Source organism: Zosterops lateralis (genome assembly GCF_965231275.1).
Source record: "Zosterops lateralis genome assembly, chromosome: 1".
Lineage (NCBI taxonomy): Eukaryota > Metazoa > Chordata > Aves > Passeriformes > Zosteropidae > Zosterops > Zosterops lateralis.
Window position 1 is genome coordinate 131,988,592 of NC_139762.1, and position 17,917 is coordinate 132,006,508.

At 39.8% G+C, this 17,917-nt stretch overlaps 1 protein-coding gene across 6 annotated transcripts in view; it reads right to left on the reverse strand.

Annotated features, from left to right (window-relative positions):
• The window catches only part of RAD54B (RAD54 homolog B), a gene marked incomplete at its 5' end in the record, with an annotated part of 64,423 nt that overhangs the window by 16,015 nt on the left and 30,491 nt on the right, over positions 1-17,917 (reverse strand). For 2 of the 6 annotated variants that reach the window (XM_083857920.1, XM_083857924.1), the window contains 4 exons: positions 1,188-1,413; positions 2,095-2,257; positions 4,702-4,989; positions 7,906-8,106. In XM_083857920.1, coding sequence (XP_083714046.1) covers positions 1,188-1,413; positions 2,095-2,257; positions 4,702-4,989; positions 7,906-8,106 — 878 coding nt within the window. Of the gene's footprint in view, positions 1-1,187; positions 1,414-2,094; positions 2,258-4,701; positions 4,990-7,905; positions 8,107-10,915; positions 11,016-11,422; positions 11,492-11,599; positions 11,765-17,917 lie in introns of those variants that run through there. The other 4 variants (XM_083857921.1, XM_083857923.1, XM_083857925.1 and 1 more) reach the window with 4 other exon arrangements.

Sequence of the window (17,917 nt, forward strand, 5' to 3'; positions counted from 1 at the left end):
TATGAATATAACTTGTATCCATTTCTTTTAGGAAATTTTATCTCACCTATCCTAACCTGTATTATATTACAGATCCTGACAAGTCAGTTTGCTTCATTTCCATAACCTGAAACAAGTTACTAAGAAAAGTAAATGATAGAAAAATGCACCTATTACACAGGCATTGTCTTCAGTGGAAGATCAGCAGTTTCAAGAGTTAGGCAATAATGAGCTGAATTTAAAGAAATAATTATTGTTACAAAATTTTGTACAATCTACTAAGAAGTAAACTTCTGTTGAAAACTTTTGTTTCATCTGAAATATTCATTCTTCTAATAAGGATAATGGAAGAAACTGAAGGCAAATCTGGTTGCTGTAGAATTGGATAACCTTTAGAATGAAGCAGTATATTTTTCATCAGTCTACCTGTATGGAATCGTTAGATTAAAAAACAATTTTGGAATCTAAGTATCTTTATCTTTGTTGTAAGCACCAATGGAGGTACTACAAGCTCTCCACTTCCCTGGAACTTGTGAATGTTAATACCAGCAGGAACAGTTTCACTACAGAAGGGGACAGGGAACAGCATCATCCTGCTTCTTAGTAAGATTAGTACTTGTCTGCATTCTTCTAGAGATGAGAGACAGTCTCATTACCTAACACGGAGACTCTAGGCTTGATAACTCACGAGATGTTAAATCATCCTGACAGAGATCTAACTCTTGACAGTGAGAGTAAAGGGAATAACCTTCTGAAGCACCCCAAAATAGGCAGCCAAAATAAATCAGAAGTTTTCAATACAGAACAAAAGCAACTACCACAGAAACAGAGGACAAGGTAGATGATTTGGTATGTAAAGCAAGGAAGGTGTGGGAAGGAGAAAACTCTTTAAACTGAAGAGGCACAGAGAGGAGCGTGTCACCTTTTAGAACTTCACAGGTGGAACCAGAGGAAAGGCAAGACAGACTACTATGCTACCTACATGTGAGCTTGGGCTGTGACCTGGTGACTGACAGCAAAATACATGGACAATAATCTGAAGAAGAAATAAAGTACTGCAAATAAATATTAACAGAAAATTACTAGGCTTGGTCTCTAGTTAAAAAAAAAAAAAAAAAAAAAAAAAAAAAAAAAAGAGGAAAAAACCCCCATAATTCCTATAATCTGAGCCAATAATGACCTAACCCCCTTTTGGAAATAAATCTTACCTGATCAACTGTAAAGACTTTGATCCTTTCACTTCCCAACCATTTCTGAAATTCTGTTTTCCAGTTTTTCACCAGACTCCCAGGGGTGACTACTAGTGCTCGCTTTAGTACCGGTTTGCATCCATAGGGCCCTTGACGCAGCAGAGTCCAGACAAGGGCAATGCATTGCAGCGTTTTTCCTAAGCCCATCTCATCAGCAAGAATAGCTCCAAATCTGCCACTAACTCTGTAAGATGGAATGAGGTGCTTGGTAACATTTTAAAAGACATATTTATAACTACTCATACCTGCTTTAGGGATTTGCTTCTGTGCTTGTTTTCTGAAGTATAAACAACCTATTTATGTCTACTGTAGGTTTTTGTTCAGTTGTATGAGAAGATCTTAGAATGAAAATTCTCATTTTCTACAGTAACTTATTAGTCCTCTAAAACTAAAGTTTAGATCTTCTTTAGAACTAGAATTATTATCCAATACCTTAAGGAATCTATGACACAAGAAAACACTTTTGAGAACAATGCTGTATTTTTTTAAACAGGTTGAAATAACATATTTTTTATTCTAAATGCCTGAATTGTAAATTACATGCATAATTTTGAATTATTTGAAATATAAATCCCAGAAAGTAGTGTTCTTCAGCATGGCTTTGATTATACCTGTGTTCACAAAAACTTGGTATGTAGAACTGACAGGTCTTTGGGTGCACTAGCTTCTCATGACATCTGGCAAACTCATGGCAAGTGTAATGCTACCTTTAGGTCAGAAAAAACTTGTGCAGCCTCTTTTGGGAGAAAATTACTAGTATTAATTAACTGAACAATTGCTCAAAACTTCCCAAGATGTCACATTTCAAACATGGGTGTGAAAATATTATAAGCATTAAAAGCCAAAAGGATAATTATTACCTTACCTCATTCCCATCACACATTCATATAGAAATATAATTCCTTCCTTCTGATGTGGGCGGAGATTATTTGCAATGTAAGGATCTACAACTACATCCACCACAGGGAAACCAGCCTTATTGAACATCCACTGATGACTTGCATTTGGTCGTGGCATAACTAGAGAATCTTGAAGTTCAAAGCATAATCACATATTACACAAAAGTATTACTTCTAGCCTGTAAGCAAAACTTGTTAAAGTCAATTACTGCTAAAAATACTATTTAATATATTGACCATTCTCAGACTGAAAAGGCATTTATAAATACCTAGATTGCCTTCTAGATAAAAACATCTTTTTTAAAGAGGTTTTCCAAATAGTTTGTAGTTTTTATCAAAGGTAAAGGTGATAAACTGAGAGATACTAGGGGGTTATTTTCTGATGAGGTGAAACCGCCTACCTAATAAAAGTTGCTTGATGACTTTGAATTCCTAGAGCTAAATTACAAGTTCCAAAATATTTCTGAATTGAAAGTCTAAGAAAAAAACCATAAACAATGATCTACATAAAATCTAAATACTACATTTCAAGGGGATATTCTTGCAGTAGCCCAGAAAGACTTCGCTGCCCAAGAAACAGAGATAAAAGCCATTGATTTGCTAAAGAAAAATAAGGAAGCACTGAGTATGAGCTGACAAAGACTGCCACAGTGCATGAATAAAAGAAGTTGACAGGTTTGAAGACATACAGAGGCAAAGAGAGAATGAAGTATTGCGCAACATCTGAAAAACAGTTTTGCTTGCCATAATCTGTTTACATTATAATTTTGCTAGACAATGTCCATACTGGGTTGCTTCAGCCACTGCTACACACCTTCACTAAAAAGCTGTATTGTCAGAGGACAGAAATGAGAAAACAATTTATGGCTTCTGGTATTTTTATGTCACTAGATCTATACTGATAATTTATTCATGGGAATAGACTGGTTGAAGACCTATATCAGTTAGGGAGATTTTGTTTGCTACTGACAAAGGGTTGAGTTCTGATGGATTAAATCAAATTGCATGTGTATGTATTTAAGAGCCAGTGGTGACAAAAAGGTAACTTTTCTAACAAAGAAATTGGATGAAAATGAGGAAGAAACAAGGCTTGGATAGACACTGGACTAAAAGCTTAGCAATTGTATGTGGAAGATACAGTTTTACATCTTTGTCACTGTGCTCTGTTCTGCTGGCTTTCCATTCTGTAGAAGCTGCATTTTAATCAACTATAATCATAGACTTCAACATGAAAACCTCTGACTGTTCCAATATAAAGGTCCTGGTCTTGTAAAGTATCTCAGTAACTTCTCCAAGAGGTTATGCAATCAGGCATTAAATAATGTGATTCTCCTGTGCAAGCAAACCTAAAGACTGAGAGACTCCAACCTATTGATGTGTTGAGGGCTCCCAAAATCTGACAGGAGGTATTCAAATTCACCAGAAGTCACAGAACACAACTAACATAAAATGTCACTTTTTAACAAACTAGTGCAGAAACAGAAAAGAAGTTAATTTACGTGCTGAATATATTGCCTTTTTTAGGTCAGGTTTTCAGTCAGAATGCTAATGCAGCATCATCTCACAATCTCAGGAAGGAACACTCTTAGATAAAATGTAATCAAGTTAAATTAAGACCAGAAGTTGGTGTTAATAAGGATGCTCTTCAAAATGGGCAGCGATACCACTAATTACCATTGATTAAGATTTCATTGTTTATTTATATAGCAGACAGGTAACAACTTCAAAAAGTCCCATAATGTCAGGATATAAGATAAGAACTTGGATGCAGGTATTATAGCAAGAATGTAGAAAAAAGTTGTATTTTTTCAAATAACCATTCCTCTGCTTAGCAACATTTTTTTAGACTCACTTTTATCTTCCATCTGAAAGATAGAGCTAGCAGCAGAATATAGCTCCTAAATGGTTTGTAGACAAAAGAGTAGTTCTGCTTAGATAATCAACACCACTCATTGAAGCTATCAAACGTTTATAGGGTCCCTCTTACACAACTGCTTAACCAGCCTGTTCCTATAGATTATGTGAACTCTCATGGCTCTTCAGCACAGAGTACTTCTCGCACTATAAAACTAAACATTCATTCCAAAACAAATCTATTTGAGTTTGAGTACAGTAGTTACACTCACTGGCTGTGAAGGATCAGGCATTGACAGAAGCAATTCTCTCGAAGTGGCACAACTTGTCTATTACTGATCCTCCACTGCAGCCTCTGTGCTGCCACATTATGGCTGTATTTCACTGATCCCAGTGGGAAGCTGGAACTCATCTAGAATTCTAGTATGTGTCAGATTGTTTCTATGATCAATAAACTCATTTTCCTTGGCAAAACTCTCAGAAACTACTCTAATGTGTTTCCACAGCCATCTGTAACAACTTTGAAAAACTTTATGCAGTGCAGAGTATTTTACTTGTTAGAAACACACACATCAAAATCCTAACATGGTTAGACACTAGTACTGGATGCCAGAAATACTTCAGTAATACATTAAGGAACATGAAAATTTTGGTTACACATTCAATATCATTTGAGAGTCAGAGGATGTTTAAAGAAACTTAAAAAAATTCAATCTTACTAGAAGCATTTGGATCATGGCGAGGTTTGCAGCTTTGAGAATCTTTGAGCATATTCTCTTTAGTACTGGGTTTACAGACATTTTTGAATGGTTTACAGAATGATTTTGTATTAGTTTGAGATAATGCAATTGCATCTGTGTCATGAGAGCCTATTCCAGCCTGAAAACACCTGCCACTGCTGAAATCATCTGCTGAAATTACACCCATCACTTCAATTTCTTTTCCGCCAACCATCAGTGTTTGACCTTCATCAAGACTGTCTAGCTCTTTAGCTTTATATCCAGTACCTAAAAGAACATAAGATGAAATAATTAGGATCACACATCACACATTACTTCATTAACACCAGAATTCTGCAGGAAGGGAAAACTGTGAAAAAGTAACTGATTCTGAAACATTTAATTGTTACACAAAGGCTTTCCCATCCTACATCCTTTTCCTTTTCTTTCATGCCCCCAAAGGAAGTCTCCTAACCCCTCTTGCTAATGATCTAAATAGTGTATTCTACTTCTAAAATAATTCTAAATTAGGTTTTTTCCACTTAAAGATTCACATGCATCTGAAATCTTCACTTTTACATATGCTCTGGAGCATGTTCTGATTATTGCCAAGATTTATGAGTAACTTCAATAGTTGTTGGGCTTGGTCAGGTGGGCATTCTCAGTGCAGCAACAAATACTATGGTCTCATTACAAAATACAGCTACAGCTGTCACTTCCTTTTAAGACAACAATGTAGGAAAGATTGGGGGTTTCTTCTTTTAAATATCATTCTACTGGTTGAACCTCTCACGTAAGAAACAGAGGACATATATAATTTATTTTCTTAACTCAGAGAGGTCAAAGCCACATCTTTGTTTCAGAACTCTTTATCTCAATTGTTGAATTTGTCTAAATTTGGATAAACAGGCTTGATCCTTAGTCAGGCTAAACCAAAATTTAAAAAAAAAAAAAAAAAAAAAAAAAAAAAAAAAAAAAAAAAAAAAAAAAAAGGCATGATTGTGTAGACCAGCAGTTAAATCACTCAGCTGTGAAGAAAGAAACAAGGCCTCCCAAGGCACAATTTATCCAAAAACCACCAAATATAAGGATTCCTGGAAGCTGTTTGCAAAGCTCAGGTCTGCTGCTTCTAGGAATGTGAAAGATTGGAAGGCGAAGGTCTGCATTTGAATTCCTTTAAGAGGAAAAAATTACTGAGGTGTTCACAGTCTAAGCAAGGGCTGAAAAATAGTCGGGCCAGAAGGGAAAGGGAAATACTTTTCTTCCTCTCCTCTGAAAGTATTCAGAAAGCACACAGCAAACCTTGTTTGGCTCTTGAAGGAGCAGTTGCTATCAAGAAAGAGCTGAAGATGCCTGAACACATAAGAATACATGTGTTTTCCTAAATAGTATGCTTAGGGAGGGCATTTATGATCTCCTTTGTTCTGCATTTTCGTTTCCTGTTATTACCTCTACATAGCTTAAAGCTGAACATACTGAATCTGACCTGTGCAGATTCTGGTCAGAAGAGTCTAATTCTAAGACAGGATGGGTTTAAGGATAGATGGAAACTGGGAAGGAAAAAAGCAAAACTACAAAGCTCAACTGTTTATGCAGCTGCCAGAAATAACCGTTTCTGTAACATACAGCAATTTACAAGAGAGCACGTCCTAAATTCTTTGCAATGCATTATTAAGGAATTAGGACATTGCAGGGGAGAACAGAAAGATGTTCTGCAGCCTCAAAAATGAGCTATAATCTGTGCTGAATTTAGGTTCCCTTGTGCCATCCTTGATCCAGCCCTGGTAAGCCGAAGCAAAAAAAAAGAAAAATTCTTCCTTTGCCTTTTTCTTCCCATTTAAAAATAATAATCCCAAAGGCTCATACACATTCACTATAAACTTCCCAGTATTATATATAATTTTGGAGGTAAGCACCACAACTGGACCTTTCTTTTCCACTCAGTGAGCTCAATAATTGCAGAAATTTAAAACTCACACTGCTTAAATTGGTCAATTTATTATTTTCTTATAATCAGTAAGACTTGAAAGCAGCTCTGAATGTGCAAGTTAGCACTAATGACATTGGTATTGTGCTCTCTGACACCATCCAACACGGTAAAAAAACTTTTACCAGAGAAAATCACAATGTTCATTTTTCTATTGTGTTTGCTGCTAATTCAAGAAGACAGGACTTGAAAAAAACACAAGAACAACAGGGTGGTGGCTGATGCATTCCAGGCATTACTCTCTTTCACTCTGCCATTTCCAAAAACAAGCAAGTCTGTACATATATTGCTTTGCTATAAATAAATTCAAATTAACTTCTAAGTCACAGATTGATTTGCAAATCAAAACTGCCTGGTCCTAACAAGGCTCACAATGTCACGATTGTAAGAAAAGAGCAGAGCAGCCATCTCTGACTTAAAATAAATCAAATTACGCTTTGCAGAAACATTGTCCAATCCTAATCCCTTACAGAATATCTTTGGCTCCATTATCAAAGTTAATTCTTGCTTTACTTTCAGTAAAAAATTACTGCTTCAAGTTGACAGCAGCCTATGGTTTGCAAGTCTTATTTTTAACTCTGATATCAACCCAAACTATGTCTTACAGCAGCAGCTGCTGCTAAAACTACAAGACTAAAAATTGCTACACAGTTGACTTTGGCTGGGCTGGAAGATGTTGCTGTTTGCCTGTCTTTCCAACAAAGATAATATTTTTAGCTGTTTGACTGGCTGAAAAGTAGAGATCCAACCTCTGAAATTCCTGATTGCCCTACTGCTGACTGAAATATTTACAAGAAATCTGACTGTATCTTTTCCCCAAATTTTAACTCCTTCACTTCTGCATTATGTGAGCAACCAAAATCCATCACTCATCTCTCATTTAGAATTTCTGCTGAATTAGTACAGCCGCTGATTTCCAGATCTTCTCTTTGGACTAGCATTTGGTGTTTCTGTGAATTATGTTATTCATACTGCTCCAGCCTCCTCCAGGCATCTGCCTTATATGTAATAAATATAAAGCTTTCTTGCAGTCTTCCCCCCATCCTGAGAAAAAAGACAAACCAAAAACAAACGCAAAATCTCTACTGTTTTTTCATCCCATGGTCAACATTGGTATGAAGAACTAAAATATCTAAATATCTAATATCTCTGTTAATTCAAAGCACAATGATTTTTTGCCAGGTGTTCCCTTGAGCAAGTATGCAAACCTGCAGTACCTCTGCCAATGTCTTTGCCTTCCATATCTTTCAGTATTACTGACTTTCCTTTTGTAATAAGAATAGCATCGCCTTCCCACTTCTTGTGCTTTTTCTTTGATGCCTTACACCACACGACACTGAAATATTTCACAAGGCAGTCAGGTGCTTCCTGAGCTGCTTCTTCCTTTGCAGTCCCTGATGTTGGCAAACACAGTGCATCTAAAAGGGAAATAAAATAACAAATAATATCTCAGGTTCTCCTAATAAAGTGTACAGTCTTTTGCATTTCAAAAAAAATCAAGGACAATCCATACATTTAATCTTATATAAACAAAGTGGTATATTTCCTGTCCTTATGGTAAGTTTGGAATAAGACACAACACCACATAAGGACTCACCCTGAAAAAAACAAAACAAAGCAAAACAACATTACATTGTTTCAGAAAGTATGGGAAATCAGATTACCTGTTGCATTAGTAAGTGACCTCCTAATTTGACATATACACAAGACAATAAGAATGGAACAAGAATAAAAGGAAAGGCTGAATAAAAAAAGCAAAAGGGAAACGACCACAGGAAAAAATGAAAACAGGGTCCTCATGAGATGGTGCTGGGCAGTGTTCTGAAAGCAAGGACAGGAACACAGAACTCAGAAAAGGGAACAAAGGAGTCCAGGAATCTGGACTTCAGATCTGGAGCTGAAGTCATCTGTACTAAGTGGCAAAATAACCATAACTGTAATAATAATACAGAATATAATTTTAACTCCTTTCCTTGCACCCTTCAAAAGTAAGTAATTGTGCAAATCTTGAAGCAGACAATCTCTTGAGTATGCACCAACTCAAACAGTGTTACTAGGCTTACATTGATTTAGATTTGTCAGCAGTTACCCGGTTATAAGTGTCATGGATGTAAATATTTAGGTTAATACTTAGGTAATATTTAGGTTAATAAGGTTAAGAAATGATAATAGAACAGACAGCAGTTGATTATAACATCGATTAACAACAAACACATGCTTTCAAGAGTTAGCAACCTGAGACAAGTAATGGTAGAGAAGTCACCAGCATTACCTAAAGGAATATCTGTAGCATTCCTTTTCAGCACATGCACAGCTTCAAAAGGAGAATCAGACTAATTTTCATTAAAATACCCTTGCATGCTGGTTAAAAGCTTAAATTGGTTTGCTCCATTGATTCCATCTGGGATTCAACACTATACAAATCTGTTACAGAAAAGCGCTTATGCCACAGACTAACCTTTCCAAAATTTGCAAGTTGCTGGTATTTAAAGGAGAAGCAGCAAGAGGAAATTCTTGCTCACAGTAATAGTCTGACACAGGAGCAGCTTTGCCAGTTCAACATCAAGTCTACATATTCTTAAAACTGCAAAATTCTCTTAAGTTACATGCCTAAAATGGGTGCAATTTTTCAGACTAGTGTTTACTTAAAAGGTATTATCTAAATGAAAAATGCTGTATTTATTGAGCTGAATTTTCTTTCAAAAACATTCCAAAAGCCATGTTGTCTGTATAAAACTATGCTAATGCAGTGCCTAAAGCAGACAGGATTCTCCATACGTAGATGTTTCTTCAGTGCATTAGCCAACATCTGTAGTTTCATGCAGCAGATGTGTCCCCATCCCCAAGGAATTAACAGAACAGCTACTGAGCACTGGCATTTCACAGAAGGATAAGAATATGGAACAGAGCAACTCTTTTCGAAATGTAGGGAATTCTTTGTAGATGAATCTTGGTAAATGAACCAGACAGCAACAAAAAAATCCTTGCAGCTCTGAAAAAGAGTTTAAAGGCTCTACTGGATCTTCAAAAATCACAAGAGATAAGATTTAGAGAAGTGAAAGAGAGAGGGGGGAAGAGAGGAAAGCTGTACCTTGCAAAAGATTAATTTTATTCTATATTGAGCTTCTAATTGTAAATTGATTCAACAGATAATACAAGATGAGGGGAGTTTTTTGTTTTTCAAAATTATTCTCTTGGTTTAATCAACAACTATTTCCACCTATTAAGATTTTAAACTATTACTGCAAGAACTGGAGATTTCACTGCAGAATTTTCTTCTCTCTTGAAGGATGGCCATCCATAAACAAATGACCACCTCTTTGTTTCCTTCACTGACCTCCCACATGAGTTTGGTGACCCCTGAGATCTGTTTTATGGTCATTGCTCTTTTACTCAGGGCATCCTGGATGGTATTATCTAAATCACCAGTAGCTTAACTTTTAAGTCAATAAAAGTGTTCAAATTTGTCTTATCCCTGCTTCATTTAAAATAATTAGAAAACCAATAATTCAGAAACAAAGCTGGAAATTATAGCCTTTTGTAATAGTGACTTTTGCTGAAAAAGATTTCCAAAGCAACCTGTTCCCAGTAAGAAGCAAACTGGGCATGAATATTCCATGCAATACCACCATGTTCTTATGGGGAAAATGAAAAATTATAGCCTCTGCAATGTTCAGATTTCTCCCTTCAATTTGTTTTCTGAATTACCATAACTTCTGTTTACAGAAATATTCAATAACAATTTGTTTCTATCCTACATATAATTATCTTTCTTTTCCCAATAACTGCGGTAGAGTTTCAGATAAAAGTGTAAGGTGTTTTAATTAAACATTTTTATCTAAAAATAATTACATTGTCTCAAAATTATCTTCCATATAATTTCCTTGCATAGAAAACCTAAACCTGTTCACCAACAATGCTGATTAGGTACTTGCATTCAACCTCCTTTTTATCTTATCAGTTTTGTTTGTATTCAGCTTGATACCTATTTAACTTTAAAGATTATTCCAGTGCAATAGCAGAATATTCAAACTCAATAAATACAGTGTCATGGGCTTTTCAGGAATTGAAATGAGAATGCAATGTTATGCATAGGAACTAAGTTCAGTGTTTGATATAGGGGTACAGTGAGCAGTGGATTCAACAGAAACCCCTTCAGAGACCATAGAGAGTAGCTGAAATAGAGCTGGATTTGCTGAGACCCTGGAAGAGAAACTGCAATTGTACCTTCTGAGCTCTGCTCTTAATCAGTTTGGAGTGAAAATAATAAGTAACAGCAACCATGCTGTGGTATGAGAAACATCAGGAAATCATGCCCACTCATTCCTCTTCCAAGCAGCAAAAGCCCAGCCTGGCAGGGAGGTTTGCTTAACCATGAAGAAACAGTAGCAAGAGGCATGGCTCTCCTCCCAAAAGGAAGGGCTTGGGAACTTCAAAGTCATGGCTAACAAGGCTTTGCAAAGCTTCCACAAATAAAGCTTTCTCTCTGTGGTTGAGAAAACAAGGGCTTAGGTTTCAAGATATAAACCATAGCTTTGCTGATACGAGGAAAAGGTGATGATTTACAGAAATTGGGATGGGATCCAGGAGAGGGGACGGGGAGCATTCCAATGGCAAACTAGTTTAACCAGTTTCTGATGATCAGGATTTAGAGAAAATGCATTGATTAAGTGCGTTAGGTTACTCCCAATGTGGCAAGAAAGCAGCTGCATTATGAAAGACTCCCCAAGGTACCTCAAGCGTTCACTTTCAGGGCACTGTGGGCTGCAGCACTGTCAGTACACGCACATTCCCTGAGGATTGAGGGACATGCTCCACTGACCCGGGCACTGGCACCTTGGCCTGGGTGTGGTTTCATGCATGGCTTAACCCCATCCAACTGCAGCCTGCTGCCAAAGCCCATGAGCTCACCTTTCCTTTCCTTCCCTCTCCTGCTTTGCTTCTCATCCGCCAGCTGCAGGAAAGCCAGCTCAGTGAATCCCATCACCAACTACAGTCAATAAAGGGAAGGGGTATGTGCAGTTTGGACCAAGAAGACTGGGAGGCTGCCCATTTTCTTGTAGCAGCTAATGTTACGTTGGGGTGATTTATAAACCATGGGTCCTATGTTACCCATCATCTCCACACCTGAACTTCCACGACATAAGCATATGTGAAACGACAGGCGAGTTTTCACTCAACTGCTCTGAATCTTCTCAGTAAAAAGTATTGTCACAATGCAAAAACCACAGCTTAGAGAGGACAACTTTGATTCAAGTTGCACTCCATAGCAATTAAAGAACAATTAAGAAGTAGAGGGAGGCAAATAAAAAATCTGAACTGCAGTAAAAGGGGACTGAGGCTTTGAATGAATCATAGCCCAAACTCAATGCCAGTGCTCTGCTGTAGCCTCTGCAGTGACTCTGCCCAGAGTGCCATCAGTCTGCTCCATGGAGCCAGAACCATCTCCTTCTTCTGAGCAGAGGAAGTAATCAAAAAGTTCCTGAATTAAATCAATTCATAACATTTTGAGAACAGACATTTACGTAGCAGTTAAATGTCTAGGTATCTATGAAAGATCTATATGTCACACACTCCTAAGATATCCAGGAATATTTAAAGAAATATGAGTCAGATAGCATTATCTTTCACTTGCAAAGCTATTTCAGTCTAATCATAAACTTAATACTATGCTAACATGTAAATGTATATCAGTGTGCCTCCAAGATGGAAAAATATGTAATAACTCTTCCCATGGCACTTCTGTGAGACTTCAGGAGGAGTGCAAACACTAAGAGTCAAGCTGCCTTGCACTAAACCTACAGGAATCAATGACAGCTGGGATTACATTTCAGAGTCATTTGATTACAACCCGGTGCTTTGTACCTCTCTTTCCAAGACAAAATGTATTTGTAATTCATTTTGCATGTATGAGCATAGACAACGAACTCACCCAAAGACTGCTATTTCAAGCAGGACTATTTCCTTTGGGAAACAAATCATTGTTCTAAATCAAATTTTTTTTTTAACAAAAATGCAAATGATAATTAAAAAAAATAAAATTCGTTCCAAAATCTTTTAATAATCTGAAATGCCAATCAAACTAGCCACTAGATTCCTGACCACACAATACTGTGGGGATTTCCTCCAGTAGATTTTATTTTACAAAGCTAATGACTTTGCCAGGTCTTCATGAGTCCATAGTACACCTTCCACGCTCGTGTCTCAGTTCAAGCACACGTATTCACACACACGCACAATGTCGATAAAAACTGGCAGTTAAAGAAAAATCACTGTTTATAAGAAAAAAAAAAATTACAGATTCATCCAGTCTTAGCCACAATGAACTTGTTCTCCTTGTAGAAGCTCTACTAATTCAATACTCCAGAAAAGAATCTAAAAATCTGCGGAGTAGATAACACTACTTTTTTTTTTTTTTTTTTTTTTCTAAGGTAAAACTTTTACCATTCCTGAAAGCTAAAAGCTCTTAGAAATAAATGCAGTTTGCAGTCTCTACAGCTTAATTTCTTGAGGATTACCACACTGGACATGCTCTGAGGCCAAGAATAGATTTCCCTGTAGTCACAGCTTTCATTGCTCAGACCAAAGTTGAGTTTCTTCCGCAATTCCAGCAGGGAATTTTTCCACAGCCCTCTCCTTCAGACCATCTTCCCCTCTCCTGGCACCAGACAGGCAAGAATGGCAGAAGGGACAAGGACCAGCTACAAAGAAAAGATGAAGCCTTTCAGGAAAGACTTTTGCTGGAAAGGAAGATGTTGATGTTGAACCAGTGGAAAACTGGCAACTGAGTAAAAGACTGTAAGTCTGAGCTGGAAGCAGAGCATGCAGGGAAAGGCTAGAAACCAGGTAGAGAGTAAAAGAGGAAGAAGACAACAGGATATGTTAGGAGGGTGGTTGGGGAAAACCACTCAAGCAAACTGGGACTGGGGTCCAGTGTAAGAGTCAAGGACCAGACAGAGTTGGAAATTTCTGAGTAGGAGGTGGTGCAAAAAAACCCTTACTGCCTCTCATCTCTGACCCTCAAAATGCAAGATTCACTATGAAAATGTAAAGCTGGAAAACACTGAGGCAAATAACAGGACAACTTGGGAGGAAAAAAGGAGAACAGGAGCTGATTAGGCAATGACAGGGAAAATGGAAGTGGAAAATGACAAGAGAAGAAACCAACTAAAGACAGTATGGCATTGCTACATAAAAAATGGCAAGCAGTTGAGCACAGAAGGGCACTGACTGCACAAAGACATGAAGGGCACTCACATAAACACAATGTCCTGGTAAACAGAGCCCATTTGCCCCATCCTTCAACTTTTTCCCTAATTAAATTTTTAAGACTACCATGGTGGCCTTAAAGATAGTCAGCTTAAAAATACTGTGATTATTACACTGTTCTATAAAATTTTACAGACCCAGGTTTGGTAGCTGCTTTACAGGTGAAGAGAGCTGGAATGGAAGATTTAAGTGCAACATAAGAGATGGAGGTAGTTAAGCTCCTGACCCGGATCCATTTCACAGATCATTCCTGTTGGGAAAGATGAATCAGGGAAACCTTATAAATATGATTGCTTAGCAAAAGATTCTGAAAATATGAAACCTGTAATCGAAATGAAAGCGTACTTTGAGTTGTAGGATACCAAGTCTTAGTTGCTGTATAACCTAAAGACAATAGCCTAGCCAGCTGAAGGAGAATCCCTTTTGATTGAACAATGCCTTTCTGCTCGCTAAGGAATCCAAAGGTCAATGTAGCAAAACAGAAAAGTCTAAAGAGTAGTTTTTAGGGTTTAAAATATAACACATGGTAATGTAGTAGTTCTTATAGGCTGTATGTAGATTCTATAGGGTTGTGTGTCTTGTATTGGTTGGTCACTGTAAATTAGAATATTCATCACAAAAGGAGATATAATGTATTGTAACCTGGACCTCGCTCTCTTGGCCCACTTCTCTTCCCTGCTCTTCTCCTCTCTCTTGGTTTGCCCCCTCTCTGCTCTTCTCTTCTCTCTTCCCCCTGCACTCTGACCCCTGCCACGTTTCTCTAGCTCTCTCCCCTCTTCGTGCCAGCTTACCCTCTTTCTCTCTCTCTCGTTCTCTCTCTGGGACTTCCCTTCAGCCGAGGCTGGTGGCTGAAGGGAAGGCCCTTTCTACCCACGATCCTTGCAATAAAACCACGTATTCTAGAATATCTCAGGTTTGCAGAGTACCTTGTCCCTGTAAGTCACGGATGCTTCTACAGTCTGGTGCCCCGTGTGAGGAAGCCGACTCTGTTTTTTCATCTGTAGAACTTCGTTGACGGTAATTATAACTGCCGGTTGTTTTTGTTTTGTTTTGTTTTTCTTTTTTTTCTTTTTATACCCCAAACGGCCGTCCGTGAGCACGGATAGCGTTGCGAAGCACCGCTAATTCGGAGCTCTTAAAAGGTGTTTCCGCGGCAACCCTTAGGCCTAGCTTAGAGGGCTTGCTGGCGTGGGAGGGAGCATACTCGGGCTGCTGAAAGGCATCCCGGTTGGTATAGCTCTTAAAATATTTTCCGCGGTGCCCCGGGAGCTGAGCTCTCAGAGGACCCCACCGCGTGGTGAGCCCATCCCCGGAGTCGCTGCAGAGACCCGTGAATTGGAGCTCGGTAAATATCTGTCCGCGGCAGGCCCCAGGCTCGGCGAGACGTTGCTGAAAGCAGCGCCTAACCGGAGTCTTGGAGAGCCCTTGCTGCGTGGTTGGTGGATATCCCGTGGGGTCCTGAGCACAGAGGGACCTGGCCACGGTGGGTGGAGCCCCATAACTGCTTGGCCAGCAGCACATTGGAGCTCTGACGGACGAGCCTCTTTCGACCCCCTGATAGGTGAGTAACAACCGGTGTTATCATGGGACAAGGTTATTCTGCTCCAGACAGAATTCTCTATAAACAGTTAAAAGATTTACTTAAATCCAGCTCAAGTAATTTGCCTAAGGAAGAGCTAAAACAACTCCTAGCTTGGACTCTGAGCAACTTCCCAAATGCTGACCGTTCAGCCGTTTTTAGCAAAGATTTTTGGGATACAGTCGGGGTTAAGCTTTTTAATAACATCTCCCTTCGGGATATGACTGCTGCGGAGCTGCTCCCAGCTTGCAGGGCGCTCGTTGAATTGTTTGCTGCAGGAGCCGCTCCCCCGGTCCCGCGGCCCCGTGCGAGCCTTGTTTTCGCGGCCCCGCCCCCGCCGGCCCCCGCTTTCCCCGACCCAGTCTGTGCGCTGCCGACCCCCGAGCACGTGGCCTCCCCTTTCCCTGCTCCGGCCGCCGCGGCCCCGCAAACCACCGCGGCACCCGCCACCCCACCGGACCCCGCAGCCCCTCCCCATCCCCCCGCGGTCCTGGCCCCGGCTGCCCCGGCTGCTCCTCCCGCCCTAGCCCCTCCTGCCGCTCCGGCCCCGGCCGCCCCGGCTGCCCCTCCTGCCGCCCCGGCTGCCCCTGCCGCCCTGCCCAGTGCCGGCATCGCTGTCCCCGCGACCCTGCCCCCTCCTCCCGCCCCGGCGGTCCTGCCAGCCTCTGCCATTGTTACAACCCCGCCGCTAGCACCCCCACCCCACCAGCCTGCCGTGCCACCCCAGCCTCCCGTTCCTGTTGCACCCGCGGCACCCCCGGTGCTCGCAGCCTCGCCACCGCTGCATCCACCACGGCCTCCCGGTTCCGAGCAAAACACAGCCCTGCCGCTGCCGCACGCCACTGCCACGGCAATGCCATCGCTGCCCGCTTCCTCCGCGCTCACGCCAATGGCACCCCCCGAGCCGCCACCGCCCGACCTGTCCGCTGCTGCCCAGCCCAGCCCAGCCACTGCTGTGTTTCTGCTTTGCTCCCCTTACTTTAAACTACTACTGAAAAGTACCCTGGAAAGACACACACCTAATGACTGTAAAAACCTTGCTACCATAATTCTTATGAACTCACACTACATAACACATCAAACTTTAAAACGCATTTTTCATCATCCGAAAGGGGGAGAAACTCAGGCTACACCTCAAAGAAAGTTGAATATAGCCTTGTACTTTTATAATTACTTGAACGGCTCTGCAGAGGAGCCTGATCCCCCCATTTATAGACATTTTTTAAACAACAAAAAGACCAAACTGAAAGAACATCCCCACACCAGCCAGTTACCTTCCAAACAGAAGCTAAGAGGCAAGCACCCAACCCTGAACTGCACAGATTCATCAGAAGAAGATGGCCTGCAAGAAACAGCTCAAGAAAAAAACTGGACTTTCGTTATTTGTGTGAATGCATGTTGTGTTTACCGTTTTGTTTTTAGTTTTTGTAGTGAAGCTTTACCCGTAGATCAACCAAAAACAAATGTCTGGGTTGTTTTAGCCAGGTCTGCAGGCTCTGACACCATCTGCTCATCTGAAATGAACCCTAACAAACCCTTCTCAAACTGTTTAGCTGGAGTACCTTTCCCAGAAGGTTTTGACAATGTTACTTTTGAAAACTATTGGCCACATAAACTTGTCTAATAATTCTGTTTCTATTTATAAACAGTTACAAAATTTAAGAAATTTGCCTAACCAAATCACAACAGATGACCCATCTTGCCTAGACAATTTGTTTAACGGTTTGAGCTTTGCACCTTGGCTAAAGGAACTCTGTAAAATAGGTTTGATTATTTTAATAGTAATAATTGTAGTTTTAGTAACAATACCCTGTATACTTCAGTGTGTGCAAAAAATAACTAGTAGGACGATTTCTAGTATTTTAGTTGTTCAACAGAACGGGGGAGATGTTGGGAAAGATGAATCAGGGAAACCTTATAAATATGATTGCTTAGCAAAAGATTCTGAAAATATGAAACCTGTAATCGAAATGAAAGCGTACTTTGAGTTGTAGGATACCAAGTCTTAGTTGCTGTATAACCTAAAGACAATAGCCTAGCCAGCTGAAGGAGAATCCCTTTTGATTGAACAATGCCTTTCTGCTCGCTAAGGAATCCAAAGGTCAATGTAGCAAAACAGAAAAGTCTAAAGAGTAGTTTTTAGGGTTTAAAATATAACACATGGTAATGTAGTAGTTCTTATAGGCTGTATGTAGATTCTATAGGGTTGTGTGTCTTGTATTGGTTGGTCACTGTAAATTAGAATATTCATCACAAAAGGAGATATAATGTATTGTAACCTGGACCTCACTCTCTTGGCCCACTTCTCTTCCCTGCTCTTCTCCTCTCTCTTGGTTTGCCCCCTCTCTGCTCTTCTCTTCTCTCTTCCCCCTGCACTCTGA